This window comes from Polychytrium aggregatum (assembly GCF_025602895.1).
Source record: "Polychytrium aggregatum strain JEL109 chromosome Unknown BJ171scaffold_3, whole genome shotgun sequence".
Lineage (NCBI taxonomy): Eukaryota > Fungi > Chytridiomycota > Chytridiomycetes > Polychytriales > Polychytrium > Polychytrium aggregatum.
The window spans coordinates 1,260,367-1,276,610 of NW_026516205.1; the positions used below are offsets into that span (position 1 = coordinate 1,260,367).

The 16,244-nt window shown below is 55.4% G+C and overlaps 5 protein-coding genes across 5 annotated transcripts; 1 reads left to right on the forward strand and 4 right to left on the reverse strand.

Annotated features, from left to right (window-relative positions):
- Nucleotides 1-635: 635 nt before the first annotated feature.
- BJ171DRAFT_175427 (uncharacterized protein) lies at nucleotides 636-1,431 on the reverse strand (the record flags this gene model as incomplete). Its single annotated transcript, XM_053106016.1, has 2 exons — nucleotides 636-829; nucleotides 947-1,431. Coding segments are annotated over 2 exons (522 nt in total), but the record flags the coding sequence as incomplete, so codon positions are not given.
- A 239-nt stretch (nucleotides 1,432-1,670) lies between these two features.
- BJ171DRAFT_175442 (COP9 signalosome) lies at nucleotides 1,671-3,736 on the forward strand. Its single transcript, XM_053106017.1, has 7 exons — nucleotides 1,671-1,900; nucleotides 2,064-2,152; nucleotides 2,359-2,431; nucleotides 2,656-2,758; nucleotides 2,878-3,144; nucleotides 3,241-3,352; nucleotides 3,495-3,736. Exons 1-7 carry the CDS (start codon nucleotides 1,885-1,887, stop codon nucleotides 3,627-3,629), a joined length of 795 nt encoding a protein of 264 aa, XP_052971193.1. The 5' UTR covers nucleotides 1,671-1,884; the 3' UTR covers nucleotides 3,630-3,736.
- BJ171DRAFT_175458 (uncharacterized protein) lies at nucleotides 3,659-4,867 on the reverse strand. Its single transcript, XM_053106018.1, has 2 exons — nucleotides 4,294-4,867; nucleotides 3,659-4,083 (listed from the first exon to the last, which is right to left on the reverse strand). The coding sequence occupies exons 1-2, from the start codon at nucleotides 4,754-4,756 to the stop codon at nucleotides 3,857-3,859; spliced, it is 690 nt and encodes a 229-aa protein (XP_052971194.1). The 5' UTR covers nucleotides 4,757-4,867; the 3' UTR covers nucleotides 3,659-3,856.
- A 1,968-nt stretch (nucleotides 4,868-6,835) lies between these two features.
- BJ171DRAFT_488566 (uncharacterized protein) lies at nucleotides 6,836-10,835 on the reverse strand. Its single transcript, XM_053109386.1, has 7 exons — nucleotides 10,813-10,835; nucleotides 9,619-10,695; nucleotides 9,223-9,525; nucleotides 8,828-9,142; nucleotides 8,428-8,722; nucleotides 8,037-8,160; nucleotides 6,836-7,813 (listed from the first exon to the last, which is right to left on the reverse strand). The coding sequence occupies exons 2-7, from the start codon at nucleotides 10,690-10,692 to the stop codon at nucleotides 7,057-7,059; spliced, it is 2,868 nt and encodes a 955-aa protein (XP_052971195.1). The 5' UTR covers nucleotides 10,693-10,695; nucleotides 10,813-10,835; the 3' UTR covers nucleotides 6,836-7,056.
- Nucleotides 10,836-11,070: 235 nt separating this feature from the next.
- Nucleotides 11,071-14,263, reverse strand: BJ171DRAFT_488570 (uncharacterized protein). The gene has a single exon (XM_053109387.1). It carries the CDS (start codon nucleotides 14,103-14,105, stop codon nucleotides 11,307-11,309), a length of 2,799 nt encoding a protein of 932 aa, XP_052971196.1. The 5' UTR covers nucleotides 14,106-14,263; the 3' UTR covers nucleotides 11,071-11,306.
- Between the last annotated feature and the right edge of the window lie 1,981 nt (nucleotides 14,264-16,244).

The following is a 16,244-nucleotide window of genomic DNA, read 5'->3' on the forward strand; positions in this document are numbered from 1 at the left end:
GAGCCGGCGCTCAAGCCAGTAATTCTCCCTGCCGATCCATCCATCCGTAGCTGTTTTGTGCCAAGTGCTGCGCCCGATTCTATGAAGGCTGGCCGCTTCAGTCCGTCTCTGCCCTTGCCCCCTCGCTCGCCCGGCTCTGGTCTTGGTTGAAAGGGCTGATCCTTCAGCTTGAGTCCGGCACTCGATACACCCGTGGTCTTTTCTTCGTTTTATTGCCGTCCCCGTTCCCCTGGTTGGTTTTTGTCAGTCTTTGTCCCTCTATTTCCGTTTTGCTGTCCTCTGTCCTTTCTCGTGCCGCTTTTGCATCCCGCAGCACCTTCGCTCTCGGCAACGCAAGAACATCCCTTGCACGGGCCCGTCGGTCGCTTGTTTCGTCCACGTCAAACCAAAAAACAACTCCCGCATCCCGCACCCTATCAAGATATAGCAAAAAAAGGAAGAAAAAAATGAAAGAAACAAAACAAAACAGAACAAAACAATCCGAGAAAGTACCCTCTCCCGATATCTCCCCACTTTGGTATAGTTCTGGCTTCGCAGTACGCACAACACAAAGTCTTCGTAAATATACATTGTGCAGCCACATTGAGAATCCGCCCATGGCGGATCTGGGCTTTCTCCCCTCCCCCAATCCTTTCGATGAGTGAGCTCGTCCTGGATTGACATCATTCACTCTGAGTGGGCGGATTTGTATTGGAATATGATCTGAAGGGACGCACGCTGCCGTGGCGTCTGCCCGGTCGTGGAGGAAAGCGTGCACATATGACTTGCCATAGTCGACTCTGTCGACCTGCTCTAGATGTGGTCGTAGTTCTTCTTCTCGATCTTTGTCCTGTGTTACGGAGGAGGGCGATATTAGCCAAGCTGCACTCACAGCGACTACATCCACGAGCTGACGATGGGCACGAGCGACGCTTTGGACGCAGCTGCTCTCAGGACGCCGACGTACCGGACTTTCAGCTGGATCGCCAGCTGCACCTGCTTCCGAGCATACTCAATGTACTTGTCCCACTCCTTCTGCTTGCGGATGCGTCTGCCCTTGTCGTGATTCCGCTCGAAGCGCTCCTGGTACTTGACAGTCTCGCGGATCTTGAGTGTCCGGATCAGGTTCTTGAAGTTGGAATAGGCGGCATTCGGGTTGCCGTTCTCGGAAACGACGACCGTTCGGGACTCGTAGTGGGGCTTGAACCAGCGCGAGACGGGCTTCAGGACCGAAAAGCCAGTCGTTGGCTGCAGCCGAGGAAACAGCATGGCGGATGTGTGTTGATGCGGTGCGTGTATGTGGCGACTGTGGTGCGGCGTGCGGAAGTGCGGAAGTGCGGAAGTGCTCGTCGACTCGGCCAGCGTCTTTTGAAACAATCCGATCCGATGCAGCTCGATGCGGTCTGGTGCGATCGGTTCTGATGCGATCGGTTCTGATGCGATCGGTTCTGATGCGCTCGCCTTCCAGGATCAGAAAAAGCAGACATGGGCGAGAGCGCAGCACGCCGAGAGCATGCCGAGAGCGCACCGAGACAGCCAGCGAGAGCATTCCTCGGCTGGATCCGGCTCGATCCTCCCTGGCACAAATGAACAATTCATACTGCCTGATTCGCCTCACACGTGATCGCAACCCTGGCGCCGCCTCAACACACAGTCTGTGTGCAGCACAGCCGGCGACCCTGGCTCGAGCATCGGGCTGTTGTCCTTTGGCATCGACACATCCGCATCCGCAACGGCACCTTCGCGGAGCATCCTCGACCTGGACAACGAAGGCAGCAGCGACGACGACGGCAGAGAGCCACCGCACGGACTTGCACGCAATCTATACCTCGGAGCAGCGATACGCATCCAAGCACTGAGTCTGATCATCCTCCTTTCGGGTCACCCGTCACATCCAATCCCACAATGACGTTCCAAGAATGTAATGCATCGCATGCCCACCTCGTCCTCCTCCCTGCTTGATATCGGCAAGCGACCGCGCTGTCGACAGAGCGGAGTGGCAGCCAAAGGCATCTCGCCATGGGCGTGCGTGGACACTCGGCTCACTGGTCATCTGGCTTCTCTGTCCCGCGGATCCTACCCAGCGGCCACGCTATACGAAACTCTCAAGAAGGAGTTTGGGGCTGCAAAACCCGACCTGGCCAAGTGCGGACAGATCCTGGCCAAGCTGAAGGTATAAGCTCGTCACCCACAGCACCCTTCGGCCAGCGCGGCAGCAAGGAGACCGTCAGCTGGGCCGATCCAAGGACGAGCATATGCCCGAGTCTCGGCAGAAAGCAACGGCTATTCGTTCATGGAGCTGGGACTGGCCTCCGGACCGCTTTATGTCGTTTGGATCACTAACGTTGCTCACATCTCTGGTCTCTCCCCGATGCCTAGATCCAATTGACCGGGCTGTCCTTCCTCATTCCCGGACAGCAGCAGCCAAACGAGAAGGAAGTCCTCCTCGCACGTATGTGGAGTATCTGCGCTACCAGCGTCTTCATACGCACGCTTCTTTTCTCCCACTGCTATCCTCTGTACATGCCCAGCAAGTGGCGTGATGTAGATCGTGCCCTGAGCGATCTGCGCGATGCAAAGCAGCACAGGAACCGGCCAGATACAACCCGGTGCCTCTCGAGGACCAACAGGCGCCGAACTGGTCCTGACCACACGCTCTCGTCTGCATTTCTCCAGGCGAGGTCTTGGAGATCGGCGCCCAGTGGAGTATCAAGACCGGGAACATCACCGCCTTTGAGCGATACATCTCGCAGCTGCAGACTTACTACCACGACCATGGGTACGGACCCGCAAAGCGCTGGTCGGCGCTCAGAGCCGCCGCATCGCCTTGTCGTGATGAGAGCACCTGGTCCTTGCATAGGAGGTGCGACTAACAGGCCCGCTCGCCTGCTGGCACAGCCCCAAGCTTCCTCCGTCACAGCGACAGTACCCCCTGCTGGGTCTCAATCTCCTCCGCCTGCTCTCGCAGGGTAAAATCGCCGAGTTCCACACGGAGCTGGAGATGATCGACCCGAAGCAGCTCGAGAGCAACATCTACATCAAGCATCCTCTCCAGATCGAGCAGTGGCTGATGGAAGGATCGTACAACAAGGTGTGGCACTCTCGGGCTAACGTGCCCCACGAGGACTATCTGTTCTTTGTCGACATTCTCATGGAGACCATCAGGTAGGCATCGGATGCAAAGGACATGCACTCGCGGTGCGCTATCCGGGCTTGGAACGAGCGTCGCTCATCGACTGCCGACTGTCGCTGCCGCCACAGAAATGACATTGCCAGCTGCAGCGAGAAGGCGTACACCAGCCTTCCGATCAGCGATGCTGCGACGCTGCTGTATCTGAAAAACGAAAAGGAGGTCGTTGCGTTTGCCAAGGAGGTAGGTCTATCTAAGGCGTTCCTTGACAATGCTGTATCATCCGAGGCACAGTTTCGAATGTCAGCCAGCGGGGGATGTCGCTGGCCGATCCAACCGTGCAGTCTCTAACCAACGAATGGCTGCGATGGTCGCCTGTCCTTAGCACGGCTGGGTGATCAACGATATGGAGAAGAAGATCTATTTCGATGTCTCGGACATCGACCACGGAGAGATTCGCACACACAAAACCGCTCGACAGGTGCTCGGATACGCCCGCGAGCTCGAACGCATCGTCTGAGCAGACAGATTGCACAGATCAGCCAGCCTCTCCAAGCACGGCTGCTGCTGCATGGCTGTGCGGCCGTCGCGCTGGATCTGGCTTCGTCTGCACCGCATGTGTCCTCGAATAAACATCAACCAAGGCGTGTTACTGCATAAAAGCATCAACACACGAATACCACTGCGTGCTCGGGCCACGAAGGTGTCGATTCAGGGCACTGGGACATCGGGCCTCATGGTCGACAGTCAGGCTTTCGCACCGTTTGGTTTGCTTGCAAGCGTTCGGTGCATGTTTTTGGCGCAGACGGATATGTGTCGATCCGCGGCTTTCTCGCTGAAGTAGCGGTGGCAATAGAGACACTCGATGCCGCGCTTTGCGCTGGGTTTTGGCGGCGGCAGGTCTGCCGGTCGTCCGCCGTTGGCCATGTGTTTGTGGAACTTTTTGGCCTCGCGAAGATTATGGACCAGCTCCTCTGCTCATCGGCGATGGCGAAAACACGGGGTTGCAACGGGTTGTCAGTGCCGGCAACAGATGAAACGTCAGTAACTCGCTGCTACGAGTGAGCAAGCAGGCTTGACTTTGTTGAAGGGCATGAGTCTCTCGGCAAGCTTGCGGCTCGTAGTATCTGATCCCTCTCCAGCTCAACCATCAACCCGCACCGGGCTGTTGGTGAATGACTCACCGTGCTGTTCGCGCCAGTTCGAGGAACGAGGCTGGCGATCTGAAGTAGTGGTCAGAGCCTCGCGTTGGTTTTGATTTGGTGCCCTGGCCTGGCGGCGAAGCTCCCTCTGCTGCTGATTGCGCTGATGGGCCCGACACACCTTTGTGTGGGTCTCGATCCTGTCGACGCTGAAGGATCGATTGCAGATCGTGCATCGAATGCAGCCCTGTGCACTCGCTGATGCTGCCTCTGACGAGTCTTGGGGTTCCAACAGCTGCGGGATCTCGGCGGACAACGCAGCTACTCCAGACGACAGTGCAGACTTATTTCCCTCAGCGACTTTGAGTTTCTGTGAGGGGCGGGGTGGCTCGGGTTGATATTCCTCGATACCAGCGACGGTTTCTGCGTTGGTTCCTGGTGGCTGTGTGACCGTGAGGCTGCTATGTGAACTAGAAGTTCTGGTACTCGGGTCGTCGGATGCCATCGCAGATGGCTTTGGAGGATAGCCATATGTTGGTCGAGCAACGGATCTGGGTCTGGAACCGGATCGGTTCTGGGACGCCTTTCTCTCTTGCCGCGAGTCTAGCTCCGATCCAGCCCGCCTCCGGGTCACTTTCGACAGACCACGAGCATCGGGCTGAGTGGGTGTTGTTGGCTGCCTGGATACTGGCGAGTGTGGTGATGCTGGCTTAAACTTGACTCGTCGGCTGCTTCCAGCCTTTTCTTTGGTCTTGCGACGTTGGTATATCTGTGAGTACGACGAAGATAACGAGTTCCCGCCGACGGGTGGTATCGGAGGAAGCGCATCAGGTTCATCGGGTTCGGGGTTATGCGGCTGGCCTCTCCTATGCAAGGTTTTGCGAGAGTTCTCCTGCCCATTACGCTTTTGGGGTTCTGCTCTCGAGAGAGACCGCTTCGGATGAGCGACAGTGCCTGGGATGCTATCGGGGTGCTTTGACGCTGCTTGCCTCGGCCGTCTTCTGGTTCGCGGAGCGAGGCTCTTGACGCTGTGCCCAAGCGAATGTGGGGTTGAGTCCGGCTCATGAGCAGACGAAATGCGCTGCCTTGACTCGAGCGACTGGGAGCGCTCCTCCTCTGAGCAAGATCCAGGTTCTGTCGGAGGCGAGACATCGTGGGGACTGGCTGTTGGCTGGCACAGAATCGGTGGTAGAACTGGACGTGAGGGCGGGAGGGTCTGCGGCTTGGATTGTGAGCGGGTGGAGGGTACTGGGTCCAGAGTCTTGGACCTCTGCATTTGCATATAGAGCTGACGAGTCGGCACGGACTGCTGGACCCGGGCCTCGGCAAAGAACCGACGGAGACGGCCCGAGTTCCCACGCGCCGCCTCTGGCTCGGACGGAGAGATCGAACGGGACAGTGTATCTGCATGTTGAGCGACACGGCCCTCAAGGCCGCTATCGAATGTTCGAATGTCGTGATGGTCAGAATATGGTTCGTCGATGAGCCGCCTTCCACGTCTGGGTCCGCTTGAGCGTCGATCACGGGCTCTGTTCCGGCTCTGACCACGACTACGACTGCGACTGTGACTGCGTTGCCGATCGCGACTATGATAGCGCTCTCGATCCCGGCTGTGGCGAGAGTCTCGACCTCTGTGGCTCTGGTGCTTCCTGCTGAAGGACCGGCTTGGTCCTCGGCTTGAGGGCCATCGAGCTCTTGTCTGCGTGCTGGCACTTCGAACGGCTGGCCGTCCGACTTGCGGCAGGAAATGCCGCCACGATCGAGCCGGAGACCCGCCCGCTGCGAGGGCCTGAGCCTGGGCCCACTGGTCGTTGACGAGCTTCTGGATTGCTTGGAGGGTCTGGAACCGCTGGCGGAGCTCTTGCTCAAACTGCCTCCTGATGTCCAGAATCGAGCGGCGGCGGGTGGGAGCGCCGATGTCGATGAGCGAGTATCCATAGGGATAGGGCAGCGGACTCGGACTCTGGCTCGGAGCCCAAAACTGATGGTTGAGCGTTGGGTCAGGTGCAAGTGCAGAACCACCGACAGGATCAGTGGGACGGCGATATAGAGGAGGATGAGGGCTGCGAGTATGATGGTTAAGCAAGGTCAAGAGTGCTTTTCGTTGTTGTTTCAGGGAGAATTGGCCCTGGTCGGGATACTCTGACATTCTGCATTTGGGATGCGAGTTGTCCTGGGGCAGCCGGCGGACCCAGTCAGTGGTTATGTTGGGGCAGTATTTGGAGAGCCGCGAATTGAGTGGAGGTCAAGTGCTCCCTGCGAAACGAGGCCGAATGGGAAGCGAATAGATGCAGCGATGGGAGAGCTCTAATGATTTGGGCGGATGAAAAGTGATGCATTGTCGCGCATGACGTCACTCCTATCGACATATCTTACATCGACCCACAATGAAACGGGACACTCTGTTTTAAGCCAGGGCTTTTCTGGCCATGAATGCACACTCGTCCGTCATGACCAAGTTCGCTCACAATGCGTGAGTGTCGAGCGAATCGATCGCCCGAGTGTTTTGATATCGAGAACTCGTGAGGCTGTCGAGATGATCAAATCTGTGCACCACGCTCCCGCATCGCGATATCAACGCCGGTCGATCGCCGCCACTTGTGCCCGGTGTATTCAAGACGATGCTTCCCGAATCAACGAACACAAAGATGCTGCCAACCAGGACTGGAAAAAATCGCACAGCCTGCCCACAGCAGCCAACAGATGATCATGGGGCTTGGGTCGGTGAAGCCAGAGAAAGGGGCGGTCTGTCTTGCCCTGAACTAGTTGTGTTTGACCGCATGGACTGCACAGTCAAGCCCGTGACTACAAGCCGCCATGGTAATAAGGTGGTGGGGCATCATGGAATCCTCCGTGGTATAAGTGTGAACTGGGGTCGGCATAAGGTTGCTGGCATAATTCGAAGTAGCTTAGTTGCGTCCGGTGATTGTAGACATATCTGTACGACTTGACTTCTCCAAAAGAGTCCAGTAATGCTTTCGCGGGTGGGTACTGCAACATTTTGTCTCGAGAAAGCAGAGCTGTGGCTCGGTCACGATCGAAAGGAACGCCTTGGCCAAGGTAATAGCACTTTCCCAATACAAAGGTTGCCAGAATATCATCACGGCTCGACGAGAATTCCAGAAACTGTATCGCGGTACGAAACATGTCGCTATGTCCAGCTTTGTTTGGAGTCTGGATTGCGGTATTGTAGTGGTACAAAGCAAGTTGGGTGGCAGCGGCCGTGCGTCTCATGTCGCTTGATTCGTTGCTCTGAAACAGGTCATTGAGAAGAGCGACCGCCATTTCGTTGTTCATTGCCGTCCCGGTCCCTTGCATGCAACATATTGCAGCGAAGAACTTTCCAAACCAATGATAGCTGGATGCCAATCGTGCCCAGTCGAAGAGGAGCTTCAAGATGTCGGGCGACACGGCGCTGATGTTTGCTTTGACTTCAGCTCCTTCAACCTCAACCTCATTCCATAATGAAGGTGGAGTTGAAGGAAGTGCATACATGCACCATCGATAAATAAGGCGACTCACGATGACCAGCATCTTCAGGTGGGTATTTTGAGTCGTTAAACTGTGAAAATGTCGGGTGCGAGGAATCTTATCAATATATATCGCAATATCGCGTAAGTACTCGACACGCTAGACATTGCCCAGCGCTTTGACCCAATGACTCGCACCCTGTACTCCATAGAATGGAAGGGATGCGTCGTTCTTCATTTTCAGGCGTTTCGACAACAGTTGGCAGGAGTCCAAGACAACTAATCGAGTGGTGAGGTGCGGCATCCGATACTGACCGTTGAACGCATGAAACTGAACCGGACCATCGCTTCAGCATATTGAAAGGGGATTTTTCACTACATTCGAAAGAATTGCCGATCATTTTCATCCAGAAAAGCGCAATAAAGCACTTGACGTCGCCTGGTAACAATACGATAACAATGATCGAAATGAGTCAAACAGCATCCACGCAGATATATGCGTTGATTATGTCAGATTCGCAGATGATGAGGGTCATCCACACATTCTGAGGTATCAGGCAACAGAAGTACGTTTGCACTACACATTCTTCACCCCGGATCCCCCAGCGGCAGTTTCATTGCGATGGCCAAGGTATATGACTACAAGGCAGCGGCGAGTTACTCTGTCTCGCAAAACGACAGGGTGGATTTCTACTTGGAGTCATACCTGTCGTGTTGGCACCTGTGGTGCCACTAACTTTGCAATCTCTCTCAATTACCTGATACCGACCCAGCACTTTATTGGTCAGGCGACTCCAGAGTGAATGGTCCAGTTTCGGACGGCGATTCAAAAATGCCGTGACATTTCGAAGAAGTGTGTCTGGATCGTTGTCGTAGAGGTCTTTCACTTCTTTTGGAGTTGGTATATACTCTGATGTTTCAGCCTCCTCACGAGATGCAGCAGCGGGATCAGAAGAAGGTATGAGCTCCCCTGAGAGCGTCAGAGTCGCAACAGCAATCTGCTGTTTAAGTTTAAGGCAAACAACGACGTCAGTGAACGGGTATGCATTGCCACCTTACAAGCTGTCTGATGGCACTATAAAAAGCAAGTTTGGGTTGTGTATTACCTGGGCAGTCGGTACTTTCTCAGCGTCGTCTGCACGATCAATGTCGGTGCTGACTGCTTCTTTGCCGATCTCGGGCAACGTTCCTTCTCCGATCTCACCAACAACGTTGATTGGAGTATCGACATATTCGGGACGATTGCCATCCGGTGCGGTTGAGTCAACCTGAATGCCGCTCCGAGTCGAGGCATGGGCTGGTGGTGGATCGACTGACTTTGTCTCCGCAACATTCGGCTCAATACGAGCTGCTTGTGTGGTTCGAGGTACTTTGGTAATCATTGATCCATTGTCCGCGTGGGTGGCCCTCGAGTGAGTTTTCTGTCGCGAGGCAGAGCGGGTGATTGCCATTTGTGTGAGCAACGGTACCTGGCAAAACAGCGAGTCCGACAGTCCCTTACCTGGGTGCACGGCGCGAGGGCGTAGTCAATTGTATCATCGGAACTGTCTGTATCGATATCCATGGGCTGCTCGTCCGGGTCGGGAGGCTCGTCAAATCCCGATGCCATCGAGTTTCCCTTCATGATGCATGAAGTATCCTCCTGTCGAGGGGGCATGATGCATCTGTTGGGCGCCTTGTCCGTGATGGGGGGACTGTGGGACATCATTTTATGTTGAGGGGGATGCTCTGTAGCTTGGGGATCAACAGTGTTGAGGTTGAGGGAATCAACACCTCCCTCGGTAGGAGTGCCATCGTCGATAGGCTGTTGAAATAACACCAAACAACTGCAGAGTTGGTTTTACAGTGACAGCATTATCTGCCGTTATATCTTTGGGACAATCGGAATCACACTTACCAACAATGTTAGCTCGCCATTTTCGATTTTCTCGAGGATGGATTCAAGTTGTTCAACGACATCTTTGATCTTGGGACGATTACTTGCCTCGAAATCCAGACATCCACGAAGCAGGTCCACGAGAGGCTTTGGCATGCGTGGATTGAAGTTGAATTTCGGCTTCATGTCAGGAGGGATGCTAGGGTTGGTGAAGCCATCGAATATCTTGGCAAGGGTATCATATGCTACGACGGGAATGACGAAATAAAGGTCGCCAGTATGATTTGAAATCACGGTGCACAGCATTCCAAAGTCCCAAACGTCGGTTGCCTTTGTTGCCCATTGCTGCGCGATGGACTCCCCCAAGTCAAATGACAATGGGGGAGTTGAAGGGGGATATCGTTTTCTGGCAGCGTTGCGCCTTTCTTCAAAGGAACTTCCGAACCCGGTCAAGAGGCAGCGGTGGTCATCGGTTACGATGACGTGTTCCGCGCTGATATTGGCGTGGATGATCCCTCGGGTATGCATGTGTCGGATGCCCAGGGCAACATCCAGCATCATGCGGGTGGTCATCCGGAGTTGCTCGTGCTCGGTTTTCGTGGCTGCAATACCTTTCCAGTGTCGAACGAAATAGTTGATCATGCTTCCATTATAATACAGTCGAGTGACGATTTTGAGCTCGCTGTCGTCGCAGTTCCGCTGGATCAACTGAGCCATCATCGGAAGGATTCTCTCGTGATACGAGGGTGAGTCTCGGGTTTTCTGGTTCGAGAGTTTCACCCAGACGTAGTATCCGTTGACGAAACGCTGGCGGCAATCCTCAACAACGCATTCGGGATCAGCGATGGCCTGGCACCCGGGATACAGGGGGCGCTTGATGACAACATCCACTGGGCTGCTTGTCCCTGGTGGCGTGTACCTTCCAAACGAGATCTCCGAAACATTGGTAAGGACTGGAGGTGGGAAGCATTCTGGTCGATATTCGATGTCACTATTGAAGCAGCTCGAATAGGTGTCGAGGCGACGCCCTCGCATCAACGAATAGCCCTTGGCGATGGGCTCTGGCTGAATCACGGCGCGGCGGGATTTGGGCATGATCTGACAATGAAAATCACAGCCAGCGAGTGAGCACGCAGCCTTCTGGGATCGATCCGCACGACTCGATGACTCCATGCATGAGTCAATCGATGCAGCCTTGGGCATGAGCGAACGTACAGCTGGCTGGTGGGATGTCGTGGGGAGCGGGATGGAGGCTCAACGACAAAGGCAGGGAGGACGACGATTTGAGAGGCGGTGCTGTTGCTGGAGCTTACGTAAGCGGCCAAAATGAATGGGACATCCTGTTTTGAGCCATGACATGGTTTTTTCTGACCTGAATACACACACACACCTACTCATTGCAACCATGGCCAAACACAGCACCCTCGATTCCCGCATCGTTGCACTGCGACCGGTGGTCTTCACTCGGAGGCTGCCAAAGTGATCTGTTCTATTTCTTATGGCATAGTTAGACGCATGCCATCACATACTACGTTGACATATGGGTTGTGGGCAGGTGTCCCATTTCCCCCTGAGTACAGTGTACGTTAGTGGCAGCAGGATCGGACACCACCGGGCAGAGCGAACACGGACGGAGGAGGGTGCATGGTGTGTCGGGACAAGTGCGGAGGGTGTGAACGCTCCCCAGCCAAGGTATAATGGTTCTTATTTTAGAACTGGCATGCTGTGAGGTTGCTTGAGAACTTTTGCATCATATCCAATGCAGTGGTATCACCAAGCTCCGTCGCCTTTGCAAAGAGCATGAATGCTTTGGCGATGTCGACTTTTACGCCCCACCCCTTCTGATAGCACACTCCCAGTGCATATGCCGCCCCCGGATGATTTTGATCAGCGGCCTTCCGATACCACTCGAATGCTGTTTCGAAGTTCGCGATGACGCCTTTGCCGAGGTAGTAGCAGCTGCCGAGACGATATTGAGCCATTGGATCGCCTTGATTTGCGTCAATCGTGGATTGTTTGACGGCAGCATCGTAGTATTTGATGGCCGCCCCGCAGTCCTTTGTGACTCCACAACCATCGTAGTAGCACTTGCCAAGATGGAAGCTAGCCTCGGCATTTCCCTGTTCGTGCGCGGCAGTGTAGTAGTCGATCGCTTGGGTGTGGTTTTGTTTCGTCCCCAGACCATTGTGGTAGCAATGTGCGAGCTGAGTCTGTCCGGCAGGATCGTTCTTGAAAGACGCCTTAGTAAACCACTCGAATGCCAGTGAGTGGTCTTGAGCGACGCCTTGGCCGTATTTGCAGCAGTATCCCGTCTGCACCTCTGCGTCGGCGTATCCCTGAGCAGCCGACTTGCTGAACCATTCGAACGCACTATCGAAGCTGTGGGCGACGCCGCGACCAGTGTAGTAGCAATTCCCGAGTCGGCACTGGGCCTCTGGGTGACCTTTTGCTGCGGCTTTGGTGAACCACTCAAAGGCCTTGGAGTCGTCGTTGGCGACGCCCTCGCCAATGTAGTAGCAATGCCCGAGGCGGCACTGTGCATCAAGATGCCCCTGGTTAGCGGCCATCGCGTAGAATTCGGTTGCTTTGATGCGATCTTGACCGACTCCCTGACCTTTGCTGAAGCACACGGCGATGCTGTATTGAGCATCAGCGTCTCCTTGGTTGGCGGCTTTGGAGAACCACTCGGCCGCTATCGAGTCGTTTTTCGCCACCCCTTCGCCATTGCGGAAGCACCAAGCCAACCTGAGCTGCGAAGCGAGATGGCCCTGCTCCGCCGCTTTGCTGTACCAGCTAATTGCCTTGACATAGTCTTGGATATTTCCTTCGCCACGACAGTGGTAGTTTCCGAGGGTGTGCTGGGCCTCAATGTGACTCTGCTCGGCCGCTTTCGTGTACCATTCGATCGCCTTGTTGTCGTCTGGTTCGACACCCTTACCGGTACCATAGACACAGCCGAGGTCATACTGTGCTGTGGCATTTCCTTGCTTTGCCGCCTTGCTGATCCATTCAAAGGCTGTCGTGTTGTTCTGGTTGACACCGATGCCGTCCCAATAGCAACGCGCAAGTTCCCGCTGGGCCTCGGGGTGGTCTTGTTTGGCTGACTTGGCGAACCATTCGGCCGCTTGAAAAGGGTCTTGATCGACACCGAGACCGCGGGCGTACCGCTGACCGAGCTCGTATTGGGCCTCAGAGTCATTCTGGTTAGCGGCATCGCGGAACCACTTGGACGCCTCAATCTCATTGACTGAGACCCCCTTTCCGGAGTGGTAGTAGCGTGCGAGTGCAATTTGGGCTTGGACGTGGCCATTTTCTGCAGCCATCGATGCCCAATTCGCCGCTTTTGTTTGGCTCTGGGTGACACCCTCTCCAGAAGCAAAGCAAAGGCCGAGACGATGCTGAGCTTTGGAGTCGCCCTGGTCAGCGGCCTTGGTGAACCACTTCACAGCCGAGGCGAAGTGCTGGTCGGTGGTCCACTCATACTTGTAATAATAGTGGCCGATTTCGTGCTGTGCTCCTGCGTGGCCCTGTTCGGCGGCTTTGAAAAACAGGGCGATGGCCTTGAGTTGATCGTGGGGTATTCCTGGGCGCTGGCTGTAGTAGAGGCCTGCTTCGTATTGGGCGTCTTTGCTGCCTTGATCGGCAGCTTTGACGTACCACTCGACGGCTTTTGAGACGTCTTTGTCGACTCCTTCACCGTCTCGGTAGCATTGGGCCAACTTGAGCTGTGCTTGGAGATAACCTTGGGTGGCGGCTTTCGTGAACCACGCGATGGCATTAGAGAGAGACTTTCGAAAGCCGTCGCCGCGGGCGAAGCGGTTGGCGAGTTCGTATTGAGCGCTGGCATCGCCTTGCTTTGCGGCGTCGCTGCAGAGTTCGGCCAATTTTGCGGCGTCATTTTCGGGTTCCTTACGTTTGCGCAGGTTGCGAGCTGGACTGGGGGAAGGTGGCCCCTCGATGTGGGAGATGGCGGGAGGATTGGCAGAGGGAGCAGGCGAGGTTGTGGGAAGATCAACGGGTCGGGGACCCATCCGAGCAGGCTTACGATTTGGTGTGGGCGTGGGTGAAGGTGGCGTTATCTGCTGATGGATCAACGGTGCGGTGTGGGATGTGTCGTTGGATCGACTGCCACCGCCGATCGCCATATCCGCATTTAAACCAGGGCGACAGCGGTCTGTCTCTGCTAGCGGCGGAGGAGGAACTCTTGGTATGGGTGGTGGCGGTGGTAGAAGCTGGACTGCCGCAACCGGGGTGTCGGATAGTTTGGTTCGCTTCGTCGCTGGCGCCGATGGCTGAGGAGTTGCTTCGGGAGGACTCGTCTTATTTCCCGTGGCGTTGCCGGTGGTGCTTGGAGCATCGCTTCTCAGGACCGGTATTGCTTGTTGAGAAGGAGCGTGGTAAGCGGCAACCGGCATCGTACGATAAACCACCGGATGATCTTTCTTCATTGGTATATCACTTCCAGATTGCGAAACACTCGGGATATTGCTTGAGTTTGCTCCTCCCATTGCGACGATCTCGTTTGGTTTGGCTGGGTGGGTGTCGATGCCAGCAAGCCGAGGAAAGCGGTCGGAAAGGAGCGATGGTCGTCAGAATGGGCTGGCGAGAGGGGTTCGTGAGCGGAGCGGTGAAATGGCGGCAATGGCTGGCTCCCTCGTGATTGGGCCTGTGATTGGGAATTCGCAACACTGGGCGCATCGAGTCCTTCCAACCGAACTGGCTCCAGGCACTTGGAGCACACTTGCGAGGTGTTGAACTCGTTCGTCGAGACTACCTTGACGCTTCCATGATGGTGATTGGGACGGCGTCGGTGGTGCTCGAATTGCTCAAAGTACCGAGCAAACCGCTGCCTCCGAGGGCTGGATGCATAGCCCTTGCCCTGTCGCCATGATGCATTGCCAAAGGCGATGACCACATCAGTCCGTATCGGGGCGTGCTTCAGGACGGCCTTGCACATCTTGTCGACGGCCACTTGGCGTCTCTTGTGGTCTGTGAAGCGATGCTTGCTCGCCGGAAACGAGGAACACACCATGTGACAGACTCTGGTTGGGCGGCAAGCTGATATGGAGCTGATCAATGTCGAACCCCAGGAACACCGACCTGTATCCCCCATCCGACACAGCTCATTGACCTGGATGCTGCAGCGGAGCGAGTATCGGGGGCCAGCCGCCAAGCAGACCCCAGTAAACTGGAGGAGTCTGTGCCGGACTCCCAACCAGAGCACGAAGGAGTGGCAGGGGACCCCGTCCTCAGAGGAGCCATCGTCGGTTCCCAATGAATGGTTCCGACGCAGCAGAAGGAGTGAGCGAACTGGCCACGCTCACAGTAGCATCCTTCAACATCGATGGCCTAATCAAGAAACAGTACCTCATCGAAGAAGTCATGCAAGACCTAAGCATAGACTTTGTCGCTATCCAGGAAACCAAGCTGCAACCTGTTAGCCAAAACCCCCTGGAGCGAATCACATGCCACGAGTCGAGACGAACCGACCGACACGGAGGCGGCATCGCACTCATCGGAACCACTCTGCAAGACCATTGTTTGGCATTCTGGTGTCTGGGAAGTATGATGGTATTGGAGTTTGCTTGTCTGCTCCGATTGCCGGCAGGCTCATGGTATTTTTGTGGATGAAAAGAGTTGGCCCTTTGTAGGAAATTCGACAACATGTTTACATGTTGAGGGTCTTGAGTCTATTGGTGGCATCTCCATGGCCTTGGTCGGCGGCCTTGCGGAGCCAGAAGACAGCAGTGTCGATGTCCTTTGCGATCCCGCGGCCATCAAGATAGCTCACGCCGAGACAGCCCTGTCCGTATCGATTTCCTTGCTCGGCCGACCGGCGATACCACTCTGCTGCCTTGGCAACATCCTCAGCGGTTCCGTATCCGTTGGAATAGCACACACCAACCTTCCACTGCCCATACGAGTTGCCTTGGCGTGCCGACTCGCTGAACCACTCAAGTGCCAATTGCTTGTCCTCGGATATTCCTCTGCCGTAGAAGCAGCACCTTCCAATCCATACTTGGCTGTCGCTGTGACCGTCGATGGCGAGCTGCTCAAACATACCCGCCGCCTTCTTTGCATCCTCCGCAGTTCCGAGTCCGTTCATCAGACACACAGCCATCAAGTGCTTGCAGAGCCAGTCTCGCTCCGATCCCAGCTCACACAGCTGGTGGAACTTGCGAGATGCGGGTGAGTGGGAGCTGCCATGATTGAATCCAGCCAGAGAGTTGTCTTCTTCCAGAGGGAAGTCCTTTGACTTGCTCTCTCGGATGAGCTTGGCTCCCTCTTCCTGAGATCGCTGGGTGCCCCGGCCCAGATAGTGCATCCATCCGACCATGTGAGTGGCGATGGGTTTGATGATCGGATCGGTGGACTGGATGCTGACTTCCTGCCAGCGGTTGAAGGCATCGATGTCGCTCGGCTCGACACCACGGCCGATGAACGAGAACCATGCTTGCAGGAACACAATGTGGAGTCGACCGTCTTCGCTGCCTTGGTTTGCTGCCTTGGAATACCACTCGATGGCTGAGTCAAAGTCTTGATCGACACCTTCGCCATTCTCATAACATCGTCCGAGAGCGACTTGGGCCCGAGGGATTCTGCGATCCGCAAGACTGCGGTACAGCTCGACGGCCTTTGCGTGGTCT

What these genes read in the sequence shown, in the direction of transcription:
- BJ171DRAFT_175442 (XM_053106017.1), top strand. An exon ending in AGATCCTGGCCAAGCTGAAG is followed by an intron (nt 2,153 to 2,358) that starts GTATAAGCTCGT and finishes CCCGATGCCTAG; the next exon opens with ATCCAATTGACCGGGCTGTC. An exon ending in ATTCTCATGGAGACCATCAG is followed by an intron (nt 3,145 to 3,240) that starts GTAGGCATCGGA and finishes CTGCCGCCACAG; the next exon opens with AAATGACATTGCCAGCTGCA.
- BJ171DRAFT_175458 (XM_053106018.1), bottom strand. Translation starts at nt 4,756, where the DNA reads ATGGCATCCGACGACCCGAGTACCAGAACTTCTAGTTCACATAGCAGC. An exon ending in GAACTGGCGCGAACAGCACG is followed by an intron (nt 4,084 to 4,293) that starts GTGAGTCATTCA and finishes GCCGATGAGCAG; the next exon opens with AGGAGCTGGTCCATAATCTT.
- BJ171DRAFT_488566 (XM_053109386.1), bottom strand. Translation starts at nt 10,692, where the DNA reads ATGCCCAAATCCCGCCGCGCCGTGATTCAGCCAGAGCCCATCGCCAAG. An exon ending in ATGGCGAGCTAACATTGTTG is followed by an intron (nt 9,526 to 9,618) that starts GTAAGTGTGATT and finishes TTATTTCAACAG; the next exon opens with CCTATCGACGATGGCACTCC. An exon ending in AGAAAGTACCGACTGCCCAG is followed by an intron (nt 8,723 to 8,827) that starts GTAATACACAAC and finishes AAACTTAAACAG; the next exon opens with CAGATTGCTGTTGCGACTCT.
- BJ171DRAFT_488570 (XM_053109387.1), bottom strand. Translation starts at nt 14,105, where the DNA reads ATGGGAGGAGCAAACTCAAGCAATATCCCGAGTGTTTCGCAATCTGGA.